Source organism: Mus caroli, chromosome 2, assembly GCF_900094665.2.
Source record: "Mus caroli chromosome 2, CAROLI_EIJ_v1.1, whole genome shotgun sequence".
NCBI lineage: Eukaryota > Metazoa > Chordata > Mammalia > Rodentia > Muridae > Mus > Mus caroli.
The window spans coordinates 115,414,371-115,433,326 of record NC_034571.1 but is presented as its reverse complement, the minus strand read 5'-3'; the positions used below and the strand labels follow the sequence as shown (position 1 = coordinate 115,433,326).

Here is an 18,956-nt window from a genome sequence, read left to right as displayed (position 1 = left end):
CCTTGTTTGTGTGTGTGTGTGTGTGTGTGTGTGTGTGTGTGTGTGTGTGTGTGTGTGTTTGTTTGTTTGTTTTTAAGCTTGGAGGATCCTTAACAAGATGGGTGCAGCGAACTTTCCAGAGCACCCAGGCAGCTACAGCTTCCTCCCGAAATTCCTGTGCAGCTGAAGACAAGGCCACTCATCCTCTGCCCAAGGACTGCCCTGTCTCCTCTTATAACGAATGGGACCCTTTAGAGGAAGTGATAGTGGGCAGAGCTGAAAATGCCTGCGTGCCACCATTCACAGTGGAGGTGAAGGTAAGCCAGGGCTACCATGGGTCTGGGAGCCGGTCCTCAGCAGGTCTTCAGCGTCTGCAGCCTGTGTTCTGCTGCACCTCTCCTCTGCAACTGCCTTCACTCCGCTGGGGCAGGGGAGTGATTTTTAAGGTATTTTGCTTGATAGCTGCAGTATTTGGTATTTACCCTTTTCTTCCCTCTGGAAACCTCCCTGGGAGCTTAGGAGAACTTTGGGTATTCCTCCATATTGTCCTTGACAACTTGTTAGTTAGTCTGGGGTCTCACTTTTTGCTCAGTATCCATAGCCATCTTCACAGCTTCTGGTCCCTCCTTCACTCCAGTCCAGACCACTTCCCTTCTTGCCATCCAATCTAGATCTACACTAGGAACTCCACAAGATATTGCCACAGGACCTCTCACTTGGCACAGCTAGAATTTCAGTTGCCAGACACCTCTAAGCCAAAGCCTTCATTTCTTCCTTTTAATGTCTGTCATTCTTGTTTAATCAAACCAAAACACCAGAGATCTTTGACTTCTCCTCTGTCACATCCACATCCTCCACAGCAAGCATCCGATCCCTCGTATTGAAAGGAAGCTTGCCCCATGCCTCAGCCTCTGCCCCAGGTCCGCCCGAGCGCATATCTTCCTGGACTGTTGCGGTTTGCTCTCAACGGCCCCTCCCCATTCACTCCCCTCTCCAGACTGTATCCCAGGCGCCATTGGAGTGACTTGTTTCAAACTCAGATTCCATCCCATGACTCATTGTGCTCTCAGGGTTCCTCTGCTTTTCCAGCTCCCTCCTTTCATTGCTGAAGATAAAGCCCTCGTGGTAGTCAGGTTTCTTCACAAGCTGGCTTTTTGCACCTCTAAGACTCTCTTACTTATTGCCTCATTTTAGAGGTGTGTACTATAGCAGATATTCATTTCTATTTACATTTCTTTTTTGTTTGTTTGTTTGTTTATTTGTTTTTTGTTGTTTTTTGTTGTTTTTTGTTTTGGTTTTGGTTTTGGTTTTTCGAGACAGTGTTTCTCTGTATAGCCCTGCTGGCTGTCTTGGAACTCACTTTGTAGACCAGGCTGGCCTCGAACTCAGAAATCCGCCTGCCTCTGCCTCCCAAGTGCTGGGATTAAAGGTATGCGCCACCACCGATTGGCTCTATTTACGTTTCTTTCTCTTCCAGTATTCTACCTGAATTTTTAGCAAAGAAAGACCCATGCCTTTGCCATTTTCCTGCACTCCCTTCTGCAACTGCCTAGCTACAAAATGCCTTTCTCAATTCCTTCCAGAATTTCCTAGCAACAAGTAATATATTCCTCTTTAAAAATAAATTCCTAGTATTTATTTGCAGTATTCTTATGGCCAGGATCCTTATGGGTTAGTGTTCAGGTGATGTGTTATATAACAGTTCCTTCCATGATGTAGGCAGTTCCTACAATCTTGTTCATGATGAGTTATAAGCACATCTTGAGTGTACTTGAGTTCTTCCAAAATACTTACATTTTCATTTGTAATAAAGAAATACATCTGTTACAGCTTCTCCATCACCAGAAGTGCACTGACATAAAGGAGCTTCATTTCTGTTTGGAGAGATACAATGTATATTGATGCAGAGTCTGAGTAGCTTATGCCACCGGCTGATGAGGCAGTCAAAGTGGTAGTAACAAGCATTCTGAAGGAAGACAGCCCTTAAGTGAGACCTGGCAAACGCAGCAAAAGTTACTTCCTAGTGTTCTAGGAGTACCTTTGGTTCTGATCATTGAATTTTGATGAACAGATTAATTTATATGCTATCCTTGTATTTTAAAATAAAATAAGGCATAGTGTTTCAAATAATGTTCTTGAAAAGAAGTATCCCTGACCATTTTGATTGGGAAAATTCAAATTCAGGAAATAATTTATCATTTAACCAATCTTTGAACTATTGACCACTATAGACTTGTGAGATCTGACCTTAACTGTTTTTTTAGTTTATATGTGTATGCCTGTGAGTGTGGTTGTGCATGCCTGTGCAAAACTTGTGCAGCCAGAAGAGGGTATCAGATCCCCTGGAGTTAGAGTTACATGTGGTTTTAGGTTGTCAGACACCAGTGCTGGGAACTGAAGTCAGGTCATCTGGAGGAACATCGAGAGCTTTTAACCACTAACCCATCTTACCAGCCCCACTACCATGTGATCTTATGGAATCAGGCTTCTCAGGCATCATTTGAAGTGTTTTGTCACTGGATTTATGACTTTAGACTTTGTAGCTTACAGTACTTGTGGAATGAATGCCATTAAAGTCAGGAGGCTTGCATTGAATTAGGTATTGATAAAAGTTGGAGAAGGAGTCTTATCAGCTGCTTTCTTTACCTTCAGAATTCCTATTAAGTTTACAAACTATCTCTCAGACTTAAACTTGAAGGTATAAAGTTACATGTTGCAAAGCACAAAATATGGAATTTACAGGTCATAGTTTTATGAATCCAGTTTGCCAGGTACATCGCAAAAATATGCTTGGAGTATAATAGCTGTAGATTAGCCATATTGATTTCATTTACCTTTCTGGCTACTTCATGTGACAGACTATGCTAGGTATTGAGGGAGAAGAAAGTAAATAGGAGATATATACATCTTCTGGAAGTGAGACAGACAGACAGATAGATCTCATGAAGCTTAGGCTAGTCTTAAACTTGCTGTGCATACAAAGATGACCTTGACTTCCTAATTCCCCCTCCACCCCGACGCTACTTTCCAATTCTAGGGTGGCAGACATATGCCACCAGGCCCAGGGACACAGATAAGTTACTCTACTTGAGAACAATAAGAAATAAAATAACGGCTGGGCTTGGTGGCACACACCTATAATGCCAGCAACTCATGAGATTCAGTCAGGAGGATCTTGAGTTCAAGACCAGCCTAGCCTATGTGGTAAAACCTCATTTCAAAAGAAAAATAATGATAAAATAATGTTGTAGAGTTTCTCTAGGTGAATAGAGTTTAAACTATGTTACAAGACACATGTGTTGGGATTTTTTTTTCCTTTTCCTGTCAGAAAGCACGATTTCAAAACAATGACGGCCTTTCCTTTTTGTAAAACATACTAAATAGTTGTTTTTGTCTTAAAAAAAATAAAGCCGTTGATAAAGGACTTTAAAAATACCATTAATTAAGCTTAAAGTAAATGTAAGTTTATTGCCAGATTAACAAAAAGTTTTTGTCTATTGGTATTTCTTAGCTCTCTAGAAGAGAGTGTTTGAAAATTAATGTGGCAGACAGACTCTGCACAGAGGGTTTTAGGATGTGGGGACCACACTGTTTCCAGGACTGCAGCTCCATCTCTGCCACAGGTTATTAAAGATATCATGTGCTACAATGGAGTGTTCCTTACCTGGAAACGCTTGGTTAATGATCCCTAACTCATTTAAGCAAGGTTAAAAAGGAAGAGTAAACAATTTCTAACTCTTTCTTGGAAAATGTAATTTTCCCTGATCATTTGAACTTTGTCCAGCATTTACCAGACTATAAACTGCATAAACATCTGTTCAAATAACATTTTTCTCCCTGAATAGTTGACTTAGTGTTTCGTATCAAGGCAAGGTTGTCTCTGAGACTCCTGCCGGATACTGTGGAGTAAGACCGGCAAGATGACATGATTGTGCCTGCTGCAGTTCAGTATTGAATTGTCAAAGGCCTCTTGTCCCTTAGTGGACTGTAGGGGATGTGCCTGGCATGAAAAGATGGGGCCGCTGAATGGATGGGTAGTAGTACCAGGATGTGTCAGAGACGGAAAGAAAGAGTCATTATTATCCCCTGTGTCTAGCTACTATTGAAGACATTCCAAAGGGTAGAAAACTACTTGTTGTGGTGGTTGGGTGTTTGGTTTGGTTTGGTTAAGAGTGGATTATCCATAAAAGTATGCAAATGTTTAGTGCTGATAACATTTTCCTCTGGGTGAAAAGTTGACCCTCCTATTTGTTCATAGAGCTTCAAAAGTCAAGTTAGTCAGAACAGGGACCAGCAAACTTTTTTCTGCAGAGGGTCAGACAATAAATAATTCAGGCTTTGCAGAGAACATAAGTCTATTTGAAGCTTTTTGATTCTCTACTCTGCCATTATAACAGGAAAGCAGTCACAGGTACTGTGTAAGTCAAATAGCATGGTATTTCCCCCTTAATTGTGTGTTTATAAAAATGAGAAGCCTAGCTAGATTTGGCCTGTGCACCTTAGTTTACCAACAGCCCGGCTGCAAAGTGACAGAGCTGCTTCCCAGTTTGTTCTGTATCATCCAGCCTGGGTCCCAGCCTAACTAGAAACTAGATTACAGCCATATATTTTATACTATCAGACTAAGATAAATATGGAAGCAGAGACACATAGCCTAGAAAAAAATGTCTTCGCCATTAAAGACCTAGACATTTAGTCCCATCCTGATGAACAAAACTATTAAAAGTACCAAATGTGGTGGTACACACCCTTACTCCCAACACTTGACAGAGGAAGGCAGGTCTCTGTGTGATCTGGGCCAGCCTGGTCTACATAATGAATTCCAGGCAAGCCAGGGTTGCAAGATGAAACCCTGACTCAAAACAAACAAAATCCAAACTCTTTAAGAACAAGAACTGTAATAAATAATTGTAAAAACTTGTAAAACAGAAGGTCTTACATGTCAAGTTGAAAATATTCAAGTTTATAGGACACAGTAGCCAAGCCCCTGACTCTATCTGGAACACTGTCCCATCCAAGGGCTGAAGTCCTTGCCCTGTTTATTCAGGTAGGAAGTGAGCAAATGACTTCTCAGAGCCTGGTCCTTAAGTGGGAAAGGGCCATATGTTTGAGTGTCTGTCTCTGATAGGATTGCCAAGTGCCCTTGAATCTTTAACCCTTTTGGCCCCTCTTTTAAATAAGATGCAGCAAACACATGCTCAGCATATTTCTTTAAACTTAGACACATGCAAAACAATCTTAATAGAAACTTTTTGATTTCTATATTTTGCTTATAACCCTTGGAAGGTTTTTACACACCTAGCGCCTAAAATACTGAAACTCTGTGAACTTGTGTATCAAGTTACTTTCTTCCCAAAGGGCCTGAAGTGACCTGAGACTGGATTCAAGAGGATTGGGGGGTATAAAGTGTGAGACGCACTGACAGACAGGCCCCACAGCCTGGCTACCATTGCTGCATAGTTTTGTAAAATGCAAATTCCGTCCAATGAGAAAGGAGCCATGTGTCCAATGAGAAAGGAGTCATGTAAAGCACACTTGAAAACACGTCCTAATCTTAACACAGTTAAAAGATCTTTTTGCCCCACAAAGATCTCTTGAAGTAAAATTTTCCTGAAAGAACTCAGGGGTGTGTGGATAGTTTAGGCTCTTGGCTCAGTGTAGGGTCTTTATTCTCTTATTTTTGCTTTATTTTCTCATTCCGACACTATAACAGGAATATCTGCATCCTGTTTTGCCTGTGAAGCATGGCCTGGAAGATTCCAAGCCTGTACTAGGGACAGACAGCTGTTAGGGGTTGGGCATAAGATCTGAGGCAGAAGAATCAAAGGCCTCAAAGTATCAAGATAATTCCGGGGCTAGGGAGAGATGCTCAGTAGTTAAGAGCACTTCCTGTTTCTCCAGAGGACCCTAGTTTAGTTCCCAGTTCCCATGTCTAGCACAGCTCAGAACTGCCTGTAACTCCAGCTCCAGGAAGTCCAGCTCCTTTTTCTGGCTTCTTTTGACCACATGTGCACACATGAAAATAAAATTAAATATTTAAAAATATATGACAAGATGATTCAGAGATCCTCATTCAACAAATCCTGGGTATCTATGCAAAGATGGGCTAGCTCAAGCCTAGGGATCAGCTCTGAGCAAGATCTCTTTGTAGTCTGGGTCTCTCTCATGTATACAAGTAGTTGTTCACATCCGGTGAACCTACCTTCTGCTGCGTCATTCTCCTGTAATGCTTTTGTTTATGTTCTTCTGCTTCTAGGCCAATACATATGAAAAGTACTGGCCATTTTACCAGAAAAATGGAGGCCTTTATTTTCCCAAAGATCATCTGAAGAAGGCTGTTGCTGAGGTCGAAGAGATGTGCAATATTTTATCAATGGAAGGAGTGACTGTGAGGCGGCCTGACCCCATCGACTGGTCACTCAAGTATAAGACACCTGATTTTGAGTCTACAGGTCAGTGGTGTCAAGAAAGTAATCTGACAGAGCCTTGATTTTCCATTTTCTTCTTGGATATGTAAAGAGAAGGCTCTAAGGATTTCTTGAAGAGTCCTTTTACTTACGAATCCTTTGAAGCTTTAGAGATTATGAGGAAGAGTCTGGTTCATTTTGATGTGATTGAGGTACACACATTCTAAACCTCTAAGTGTGGTAGGCATTCTACTTAAGAACAGTGAACTGCCCTTGATCTTCCTTAACAACAGAAATTAAAAGGGAAATAGAGGGGCTAGAGCTATAGCTCAGCTGTTAAGAGCGATTTCTACTCTTGCAGAGAACCTGAGGGTTCCGTGTTCACAGGGCCCACATCAGGCAGCTCATAATAGCTTGTAATTCCAGCTCCAGAGGATCTGACACCCCCTTCTGGCCTTCACAAGTGCACATACTCTCACACAGACACACACACATATATATGCTGCCATGCTGCCATTACATCACAACTGCTTTTGTGCTTGAGTTCTATAATTTATTTTTCAGAATAATCTTAGCCTAGTTTTTAATTGTGTGATACTGCCCATTAAAAATTCTGTTTCTGTATCTTAAAATAAGGCAGGACCTACAAGTAGAGAAGGCTTGGTGATTCAAAATCTCTCTCACTACTTCCTTTCCATTTTTGCTTAACATTACCACCCAACAGGGGATTCTTGTCAACGATCCATTCTAGTGTGTATCATTACATTTGCCTTGTTTTATATGAATATATAGACATGCAAGGTTTTTAGTAAAATTTTTCTACAAAGACATGTTATACATGCTTTTAATGTCTTGGAAGTTTGAGTCACTGAGGTTGCCATGGGACTCTTTGGTCTGATAGGTTTGTACAGCGCAATGCCTCGAGACATCCTGATGGTTGTGGGAAACGAGATTATAGAAGCACCCATGGCATGGCGCTCACGCTTCTTTGAGTACCGAGCGTACAGGTCAATTATCAAAGACTACTTCCATCGTGGTGCCAAGTGGACAACAGCACCCAAGCCCACAATGGCTGATGAACTGTATGACCAGGTAGGTCCCTAGATATAGGCCAGCGTGTCAGTGACTGCTCCAACTTATCCACAGAGGAGAGAAGGACTTCTCTGACATTTTGCACATATCATGTGTGTTCAGTTTTAAGAACTGATTATGTTTAGATGAAACTAACAGCAAATGTTAATGATTGTAGCAGCAATAATAGTAGCCAGCATTTATTGCTTACTCTGAACCCAGTCCTGGGCTCAGGATATATCATCAACCGTATTTATTCAATAAGAATTCTAGAAGGGAGAGGTATGATGTCATCACAGGGAGAAGAACTTGTCCTAAGGCACACTGCTGTTCACTGCTCGAGCAACAAAAAAATCTTTAGGCTAAAGTCCCTCTTTTTCCAGCAAAATTATCTGGTGTCCAGGCCAGATAGGATCGCAGTGAGATGACAGATACAGCTAAGCTTTCATCTGCAGGCTCTGCACCCACAAATTCAACCAACTGTAATATAATAATGTTTTTGAAAGTTATGCCTGTTCAACAGTGGTACCAAGTAGGGTTTATTCACATAACGTTTGGGTTACACTGAGGATTAGAACCACTCTGGAGATGCTCTAAAGGATGTAGGTGGACAAGCATCGATCCTGTAAGTGCTATGCAATTTTAAGTAATGGAATTGTTCATCCATAGATTTTAGTATCTATGGGGTACTAGAACTAATCCCCCCACAAATACAAGGGATGTATTCCTTATTAAGCTATTACTCATAGAAAAGTTACTTATAGAAATAATTTAAAAAATATTCTAGGCATTTAAAGATAGAAATGAAGAAAATAAGTCAGGCAAATCCAAATGTGGCAGAGAGAGGCATGGCATCTCATTTTAGGGTAGGAATTGGGCTCAGGACCAAATTCCTTCTCTAAAGGAGTGGGGTGACTTCATCCCACTGGCTCTCAGCTTTGTAGCTAGCTGCACGCATGCGTGCATGGGTCGTGGGCTGTCTTCAGGGTCAGTCACTGCTCTGCACCATTTGTTTCTGAGCAGCAGGAAGTTACTCTAATGCCTGGTTTTACATTTTGTTGTGGTGATGGTTTTATTGTTTTGATTTGTTTATGTTACTTTTCTGTTTGCTGTGGCAAGGTACTTGAGAGAAAGAATCTAAGTGAGAAAGAACTTATTTTGGTTGGTGCCTTGGTAAATTTCATTGGCTGGCCCCACCCATGTGCTTTGGCAGAATAGCGTGTTGGCAGAAGTGTCTAGGAGGTGTTTGCCTTCTTGGCAGAAAGAAAAGAGATGGGGGATACAGAAAGAGACTAGAACAAAATAGATGTCCATCCCCAGGACACTCTCCCAGTAACCCACTTTCTCCCAACTAGGCCCCATCTCCTAACTTTCACCATTTCTCAATAATGTGATCTTATGGCTCCATCAAGGAATTAATTCCTTATACTAGAGCTTTTTATAATTTCTGGAAATGCCCAGGGGTATGCTTCACTAATCCCTTCTGCTTTCCTTAACCCAATCAGATCAGCTGTTAGAATTGATCATCACGGACCAATATCTTTTCTATGGGTGTTTTAATCAAGAGTTGATTGGTAGTAATTTGAAAAATGGTGGTATTGAGCTAACTAATTTTTAAAATCATGTACATCCTTGTAAATAAGTTCATTAAAAAATAAATGCATTGTGTGTGTTTGTTCTTGTTCCAACTAGAATTATCCCATCCATTCTGTGGAAGACAGACACAAATTGGCCGCTCAGGGAAAGTTCGTGACGACTGAGTTCGAGCCTTGCTTTGATGCTGCTGACTTCATTCGAGCTGGAAGAGATATTTTTGCACAGAGAAGCCAGGTTGCTAAAGGCTGGCTCTGAAATCTCACCTACGTCATTGCATTCTCTATTCCTAAATTAACAACTTTTAGATTCTACACACTTTTGGTTTTCCAAACTTAGAATGGACTCTTTTAAAGATTGTTTTTTAAATTTTATTTTATTTCAGGTTACAAACTACCTGGGCATTGAGTGGATGCGTAGGCATCTTGCTCCAGACTACAGAGTACATATCATCTCTTTTAAAGACCCCAATCCAATGCACATCGATGCCACCTTCAACATCATTGGACCTGGTCTTGTGCTGTCCAACCCTGACCGTCCCTGTCATCAGGTAGTAAAGTTCTTAGCACACCAGAAAAGCTAGAGACCCTAGCAACTTCATTTTAAGCCAAAGATTGGCACTTTCAGTGATTCTAATAATAAATCTAGCACTGGAGGGTGGCATTAATATCAGACTTTGAATTGATCATGGTATATTTACGAGATATTCAATGTGCAGAAGTCTACACTGCTGTTGTCATGTTTCATATAGTACCATCAGACTTAGATTTTAACTGTTTGTTGTTGTCAAAGCATTGAATTTGTATCTGACTACATTATTATTCAACAGTGATGTCCTTACCATTTCCAATTGTGGTTCAACAGGATTGTAAGCAAATGACTTCAGTGTGGCCAGAGCAATGCCACTGAACAGCAGTTGTCTTCCCTTTCAAATGGGTCAGACTCTCCTCAGCCTGCCCCATTCTGGGAAGGAGCAGATCTGCCAAGCCTTGGCTGCTCTCTCCCTATCTCCCTCAGCCTCTTGCCTCTCAGTCTAGCTGGACAGTGAGTTATTTGCAAGGCTACAGGACACCTTTTAAAAAGCACTTTCCTGCTGTGCACACTTCATTTCTATCCCTGATTTTCACACCTAATGACCAGGATGACTTGTTTCGTTTTAGTAGAATGTGTTGATGTTCTAGGTGAGTGTATAGTTGTACATAGAGATGGCTGGCTTGTAATGGATATCTAGTGGCAACTATGGTGCTTTGAGACTACATCTCTGACATTTGTCCTTATTTGTGGCCGTGCAGAATGATGGAACTGTGGACCATACAGACTGTGAGTTTGGCAACATCACAATGGTGTTCTCTTAAAATTAAATAGGAGGTATTTAAGTTTTCTTTAATGAGTAATTTATCTTTAGAATTTTAAATTTTGAACCTTGAAAAGCTTTAGTAGTTCTGTTGTTTGATAGGGTCGCTGGGAGGAAAAGGTTGAACACAAGCATGCATGCACACAAGCGCGCGCGCGCTTGCACACACACACACACACACACACACACACAAGTAATCTTCTTCTTCATCATCATGTAGTTCAGTTTATTCTTTGAAAACTTCAGACATAGGATGCATTCTTTCCTCAACTCTCTCATCTTCCCAACCCAACTCCTCCCTGCCAGTCCCTTCCCAGATTTATGACTTTTGGGTCCGTTTTGTGACCCATTTGATTTGTGCTTACCCACCAGAGCATGGTGGTCTCACCACTGGGTACAAAGTGAAGACAATGACTTGAGAATAGCAAACAGTTCATCAGGGAAGGGTGGGACTGAGTCCCTCCTTCACCCATGACTCTGTTGACACACCAAGATCATTCTTGTACAGACCCAATACAGGCATTCACGGCTATTTTAAATTAGAATTTAAACTAAAGTATCAACTTTTAAACATTTCATACATCCATATTTTGGAAATGGAGGAGACAAAGAGTCGCCAAAAAGAGTTATTAATGATAAGGAGAGCTGAGCATGATACCACATTCCTATAATCCTAACTACTGATGATGTTGAGGTAGGTGGATTGCAAGATCAAGGCCAGCCTGGGCTACATGCCAGACCCCATCTTAAAAAAGTAAAAACAAGGGCTGCCAGAAACTAAATAATGAACGTGGATTTAATTCTGTTGGGTTGTTTGGTCTTACAGATTGATCTTTTCAAGAAAGCAGGATGGACCATAGTTACTCCTCCAACACCAGTCATCCCTGATGGTAGGTCTATTTTTACATCCTTCCTGATCAGGGATCTTCACCTATAGAGTAGCCGTCTAATCAATTTAGAGTCAGCATTTCCCCTCGGGGCAGTAAAGTGATAGCTAACCTAGAATTAGGCTGCAACATGTGTTTGTGAGTTTTTCTTTTATAGAAAACAAAATTAGAAGACATATTTTTTAAAATATTATATAAAACAAGATATGACTTTTAAAATAAGATAGGATGAATTCCAAATGCCTGACGAGTATGGATGGTTTTGTGGTATTTATAGTTATGTTGGTTTACAATTAAAAAATATGTTCTCAGAGCTGGAAATGTAGCTCAGTGGTAGACAACTTGCCTAGCATGCTTAAGTTCCTGGGTTTGATCCCCAGTGGTACAAAGACTACTTAAAAGCAGAGTGTGGTGGAACAGGTCTGTAATACCAGCACAGGGAAGGCGGGGGAAGGAGGATTGCAAGTTCCATGTCATAGAGAAAACTTGTCAGAAAGAAAAAGGCAGTAAAACAGAGTGAGAGTAAAATGGGTTTTCATGTGGGAGGTGAGGCAGGAAAGGGACTGAGCTGTCTATCACTTCAGCATCCTTCCCTGATTAAGTCACTGCTCTAAGGAAGAATGGCGTCAGACATTCGTAGTTTAACAGTTGTTGCTATTTGCAGATCATCCCCTCTGGATGTCATCCAAATGGCTTTCCATGAACGTCTTAATGCTAGATGAGAAGCGCGTGATGGTAGATGCCAATGAAGTCCCAATTCAAAAGATGTTTGAGAAGCTGGGTATGTGTGATGAATATAGCTCGTTGTCATGTGTGTTAATGTTCACCACTAGCTGAAGAAAAGGCGTGCCTAGTCTAATATGTGGTTGATTGAATTCAATTTCTGTTCCCTTTAAAGGTACCAATTTGTTATCTTATAAATGTCTAGTAGTCTTTAAAAGTTGGGGATGTGCGGTGAGTTCCAAAAACTTCCCTTGTCGATAGTTACCATCCTCTGTAGTTCTGCTGGTTTCCTTGTGGTTTCCTTGGGGATTGAGACTTACCCAATACAAATGAGTCTCTGCCTTCTCCAAAGAAGAAATTACTGAAGGTCCTTTAGAAGTAATTGAATGGTAATTGCATGCATTGGGGGGCTTAAAAGGACACAACTGGGAAAATGACATGTGCATGCATTAAGATCAGTTAACATGGCTCTGAAATGCAATAAAGAATGACCAGCCAGTCATTCCATTTAAAGAGCAGGTTTGACTTCTACTTGGGCAAAGTTTTCCCATTCTGCCATTTAAGTTTTAGACCAGGATTCTAATGCTGTCGAGGAAAACAGTGAAAGAAATGATTTCATGTGAGCCAAAGGACACATATTATGTGTGCAAGCCATTTAACATATCCTTGGGGTGAACTCGGATATAGCTAGGCAGCCTACTAGCTGAACTCACGTTGTTAAATTTTTGCTCTACATTTCAGATATAGTCCATTGAAGATTATTTTCCTATTTGCTGCATCCATCTGTAATGCAGAATTGGTTTAAAAATAAGATAGCCTGGCAGGGTTGAGCTGAGCAGAATCTGATGGTTTGAGCCCATAGCACAAGCCACTTTTCCTTGGCTGTCATTAACAAAATTTCTTGGGTTCAACTTTTTCATCTATTATGTTTTTTCCCCCAACTTAAACTAGTGGAAAGTGACAAATAATCTGATTTGACAGTTTATTCTTGTAGTTAAAGTCAAAAATTTACACATGGAGAACTTCTGTAAGTTTCACCAAGTAGCTCTGAGTCCTTCCAATTCAGGAAGAGTATACTGCGACCAATCAGACGGTACATAGGCGCTTCTTATCTCACATTCAAACCTCACTCTTAGTCTTCAAGCCCCACGTAGGAGGAGTGCCTCGGGGGAGTCTTTCTCGTGCCTCCTTGTTCTTGTCACCACACAGTGAGCATAGTTGCAACTGCAGCTTACCTGCCTCCCCAGACGAAGGAGAAATGGAACAGATTATCTATTTTACAGCCTAATGTGTCTACCAGAACATTCTTGACATTAGTTAAGTGGTCTACTCACATTGTAAGCATGTCCTTACAAACAGGGCCAAATAAAGCTAACTGTCTGGTCAGCCGAGGTACCTGATAACCATACAACTCAGATGTTAAACTACAGCTCTGACACATTTCCTTGAGGTGGCCTGGCACAGATAATCCATACCCTCATTGTCCCTATGCAGAGTTGACTTTTTGGTACTTAATTTTAATACTCAGGAGGCATAGCTCATCCCAGGCTGTTGATTTGTGGACACAAATTACAACGCAACCTGAGTTTCTGACTTTTTGTTGAAGATGTTGTATGAGTGGTGGGCTGGGCTAGATGAAATGTAATCTATGATAAAAAGATTCAAGAAGAAAGGACCACTGTGGACCAGAGCGTCCCGAGGGATCTGAACCTCAGTGTTCCTCGAGGTATTTGGACTTACTCTCTGTAGAGGGAACTTCGTGTAAGTCTATCTAACTGGCCTTGTCTTCTCTTTCAATGCAGGTATCAGTACCATTAAGGTTAACATTCGAAATGCCAATTCCCTGGGAGGAGGCTTCCACTGCTGGACCTGCGACGTCCGGCGCCGAGGCACCCTTCAGTCCTACTTTGACTGAGCAGGCGTGGTGTGGCTTGGGGCATAGTCTCAGATATACCTAAGAAGCAGCAAGGCCCTTCTCTCGCTTTAACAAATGCATGAACTGTAGTGCTTTGAACAATCACATCCTTAACAGGGTTTCCAAGCCTGCGTTACTTTTTGTTGACGTAAGGAAGATAACTTTTGATAGGTCTTACTTTCTTCTCCTAAAGTTATTTACTATTTGGCTTTAAATATAAAAGTTCAGTAAGTGTATACCGAAGCAAAAATTAGTCACTTGAGTAACTTGGCCGCTAATATTTAACCATCTACCTCTGTTTTTAATTTTCTTTCCTAAAGGCAGCTTGAGATGTCGGTCCTAACCTTATCTTTTTTTTCCCTCTTTGGTAGACTTATGAATGTTCATATTACTTTTTTTTTCCTAAATGGGACAAAGACTTAGGCAAAAAACATGGATCCTAAGTAGAATCAGATATTTATCTCTTTTTCTAAAAAAAATAAAATAAATAAATTTGGGTGTTTTTTTAAATTTGTTTTTAAATAACCTCGACTATGCAAACACTGACAAAGAAAAAAAGAAAAAAAAAAAAAAAAACGAAGTGACTTTCCATGAATGCCTTTAACATTCTTGTGTCAACATTTGGTACTAAACTCTTACCTCTTACCTCATCTCAAGTGGGTTATCCTTCCTTCTGTCCTTCCTTCCATCCTTCCTTCCTTCCTTCAGAGTAGCGCTTAGTGTAATAGAGTGAAACTTGTAGTTCCCATTCCTAAAGGTTGATGTTCAATATCTAACAGGTATAATGGCATCTTCGGTAATCTAAGATTTGTTTACATATATGCACAATTATTTAAGGCATAGAGTTTTAAAGCATTTTTTTTGAAAAACTAATGCAGGTAAAACATGTGACATGAGATAATTTTAATGTTGGATATTATATATGTATTTTTATTCTAATAAACTTTTGTGTTCCAGATTGGATTTTATGAGAGTTTGACTTCTGTCTCATTAATTTAGTGTAAGTGACAGGATTGTAGCTGTTAGATGAGAGTTCTCTGTGTGTGTGTGTGTGTGTGTGTAAGGAGGTATGCACATGTCTGCATGTAGAGGTCAGAAGTCAACCTTGGGTGTCCTTCTACAGGCGCCATCCACCTTCACTGTTGAAACAGGACCTCTCTTGCAGTGTCCTCACCAAGTATGCTGGGTGACTACCCAAGAGTTTCAGGGATCCAGCTGTCTCTGCCTCTCCACACTGGGATTATAAGCACATGCCACCACACCTGGCTTTTAACTTGTTTTCTGGGGACAAATGTAGTTGTCATGTTCATACTTTACCAGCCAGGATTTCTCCTCAGCACCACCCTGAAGCAGAATTAGAGTTTTCTGAGATAACCAAGATATTCATTTCAAATTCAAACCTAAGATTGTATTCAAAACTGGTTGACAAAGATTGGTCACAATCCTAGCACTTGAAAGGTAAAGGCAGGAGGATCAGGTGTTCCAGGTCAGCCTTAGCTACATAGCCAGTTCAAAGCCAGCCTGGGTTACATAACACCTTGTCTTAGGTTAAAAAAAGAAGACACAAGGAAAGAAATAAAAGGAAAGGCAAGGTAAAAAAACAGGAAAAGGGGGAAAAGAGTAGAAAAAGAAATGAACAGAATCATATTTTGACTTATTGGCTCCCTTTCTCATTCAATGCTGTCTGGATGTTTTGTAAGCATGAGGGGGGCAGTCCTAGGCCCCCGAAGGAAATGGAGTCTCAGGTCTGGAGTTAAAGGCTGCTGTAACTCATGGTATCATTGCATAGGATGTGTAGTTAAAATAAACTACAGGTCTCAGACATTCCTCTCACTGCTTTGGGTCATGTCACAAGACATGTAGTGTGACACTTGAATGTATGTTGCTTGGGAAATGAAGACACCTGTGAGGCACACTGGAGGCTCCCAGTCAGGTCCTGAGTGGCCTCTACAGTTCTAATAGACAACCTCTGCATCCGACTCAGTGGTACCCATTCCAGCCCTTCACCCGGCTTTCTCAACCAATCACATTCCATTTATTCCTGAGAAAACATAGACCATTGGGCATCTGTTCCTCATCTTTGGCTCCAGTCGCTGCAGACACACGCTCACTGGTTCAGAACACTCTGCCTAAGGTTGCTCTCTCCTAGCTTTTACCTGCTAAGCCACTAAAACAGTGGTTCTCAACCTTCCCAATGCTGTGACCCTTTAATGTAGTTCCTCATGTTGCGGTGACCCCCAACCATAAAATCACTACTTTCACTGCTACCTCATAACTAATTTTGCAACTGTGATGAGTTGCAATGTAAATACCTGTATTTTCAGATGGTCTTAGGCAGCCCCTGTGAAAGGGTCATTCAACCCCTAAAGGGGTCATGACCCACAGGTCATGTGAGAACCACTGTTCTAGAGAGAAATATCAGGCTGCATCTCAGTGCTTGTGTTTACACACCATGCTCTAGAAGGGCGATTTCTCTCACCACTGTAGGAAATGTGGAGAAACTTCTCAACAAATCCAATCTATACACTATCCTGTCATGAGTGTCTTTCTTGAAGAACTTGACAACATCTTTCCTCTAACCACAGTACCACCAACCTAAGGTGTGCGTGTGCTCTCACCTCAGAAAATAACAACCCCTTGTCTCACAGTCTAGATCTTTGATCCATTTCAAAGTCCTTTTATGACAAAATGGCTTGTTTTAGTTTGAGGGTTACCTGTGTCTCATAAATCCTAGAATCAAAATGTACATACAGATTGCACACATCTGGAATGATTAGTTGCTGTGGAATTAAACAACTACCCCAAGGTTTTAGACAGTGGGATTATGATACATGTTTCTGGGTAGACTGAGGGAGAAGAATCCTAACATGCCCAGGGCTACATATTATGATCTTGTAGTTAAAAAAAAAAAAAAAAAAGATAAATCCCAGCATAAAATTTCTCACATTTTGAAAGCGACTTTCTAGTTTATTTGGCACCTGATCTCCAGCCATCTTTTCTTTATGTTCTGTTGAATGGCTGAGAACTCTAATCAGCCCATTGCTGCTCAAGTCAGGCAAATTTTGACACTAACTCTGTTCAAAGGGAATACCTTATTTGGGGAGGTTTTCATTTCACTTTGCTTTCTATCCCACATGTCTGTCACTTCATTGAATTCTCTGGTCATATCTTGTAGTAATCCCTTGTTTCATTCAGCCATCTGTGTTCTCTTAGAATCCATTCAACAGCTTGTTTGTGTCTTCTTTGGGTTCTTTGAACACAGTGATAACCATTCCTTTGAGTTGTGTGTCTGGGATTTCATCTAAGTCGTTCTTTTTGGAAGGCCGTTACTGTGGGGCTGGTAATTTTTTGGAGGCATTGTGTAGCCTTAGAGCTTGGCATTTCTTTTGCATTTGCATTGAGACTTGGTGCATCTGGTTTTAGTTTTTCGGTTGAAACGTTTTCAGTTACATGTATCCTCTCACTGGGTGTGTTGGCAATGTTCAAAAGCAACTGAGTTGGGGTGTCATTTTTTTCTCTCATCTAAACTCATAGTCAATCCTCAGTCCCCAGGACGCCGCTGAGCATCCAATGCCATCTGCAACAACAGACAGTATCTGTCAAAGGGAAGACTCACTATTAAAATATAATAATAGTGGGCAGAGACGAAGAGCAACTGCCGGAGGATTCCAGCTTAGTGTCTGAGCACTCATATTAAGCCGCTCACCACTGCCTGTAACTCCAGCTTCCGGGGGATGGATCTGACACCTTCTTCTGGCCTCCTCAGGTACCCATACGTAAGTAGCCCACACTCACACAGGCATATACAAATTATATAAAAATAAATCTGTTTTTAGAACTACAGAAATAGTCGTGTAAAAGGCAATCATCTCGTGCAGCCTGTACAAGCAACCATTTTAGTTAAAGGTTAAACCGTTAAAGTGCTTTGTGGTCTGCTGGTTAGTGTGGGAATGTGTTAAAAGCAACCGTGGAGTGGAGTAGCACCAGTTATCTGTGTTGGGTTGATATAAAGTATCTGGAGCGAAACAGAGAGAACAGAACAGTTCAGTTGGGGAAGGGAGATGAAGCAGCTTGGGCTACAGATAGACTGAAAAGAGAGGTAAAGAAATGCAGCCAGATCTCATAGAAGAGTCCCAGGTTCTAGAAGGCTGAGACACTGAGACCCCACAAACCAGGTCAGCCTGGGTCTTTGGGAAAGGAAAAGGAGAAAGGAAATAATGGAGAGAAAGGGGAGAAAGACAGGGAAGAGGAGATGCAAGGACAGAGCTGGTCTGCGTTTTGTATTTATTTGTATGTGTCTGTGTTAACAATAGGTAGTAAATAAAGGAGAAACTGTGAATTGGAGAGACCTGGATGGAGCTGAAAGTATACACACCGTCTGACCCATGAAGTGGGCTCAGGCTCTCGGTGTCCCTTCCCCAGGGATCTTTTGTGATGCTGAGTCACAGCTTGTCACCCCTGAGCTGGTGGCCCTGGGTTCTATAAGAAAGCAAGCTGAGCAAGCCATGGGAAGCAAACCAGTAAGCAGCACCCCTCCATGGCCTCTGCATCAGCTCCTGCCTCCAGGTTCCTGCCCTGTGTGAGTCCCTGTCCTGACTTCCTCAGATGATAGGCTACAGTGTAGAAGTGTAAGCCAACTTGATTTTGGTCACGGTGTTTCATCACAGCAATAGAAGCCCTGACTAGGACACAGGTGCTTGTATGCTTGTAGCCTACCCTCACCTCCATGTCTGCCTTGAGGAGAACCCTTCAGGAGTTAGTTTGCAAATATTGACTGTATTTCTGTACCATCCTGGATGCTGCTTGAAGTTTATCTCTAAGGTCCTCACAGACTCTGCCTTTGACCAGTTTCCAGCTTGCTGGTTCTGGTTCAAAGTCTCTTCTCTCTATAGCAATGCTCTGTGGACCAGACTTCAATGTACAACCTCATGACACTTACCCTGGGGTTCACAAAAGGCTGCTGAATCTCTATCACAAGGTTCTCTCTCTCTCTCTCTCTCTCTCTCTCTCTCTCTCTCTCTCTCTCT

At 41.4% G+C, this 18,956-nt stretch overlaps 1 protein-coding gene across 1 annotated transcript in view; it reads left to right on the top strand.

Moving 5' to 3' along the window:
- Gatm (glycine amidinotransferase) overlaps window positions 1–14,885 on the top strand; it is a 16,194-nt gene extending 1,309 nt beyond the window's left edge. Inside the window, exons 2-9 of the mRNA XM_021150284.2 lie at window positions 78–296; window positions 6,236–6,431; window positions 7,288–7,478; window positions 9,150–9,287; window positions 9,436–9,600; window positions 11,231–11,294; window positions 11,956–12,072; window positions 13,817–14,885. Of these exons, the coding sequence (XP_021005943.1) occupies window positions 78–296; window positions 6,236–6,431; window positions 7,288–7,478; window positions 9,150–9,287; window positions 9,436–9,600; window positions 11,231–11,294; window positions 11,956–12,072; window positions 13,817–13,929 (1,203 nt within the window). The 3' untranslated portion in view covers window positions 13,930–14,885. The remainder of the gene's footprint in view (window positions 1–77; window positions 297–6,235; window positions 6,432–7,287; window positions 7,479–9,149; window positions 9,288–9,435; window positions 9,601–11,230; window positions 11,295–11,955; window positions 12,073–13,816) is intronic.
- Window positions 14,886–18,956: the final 4,071 nt, after the last annotated feature.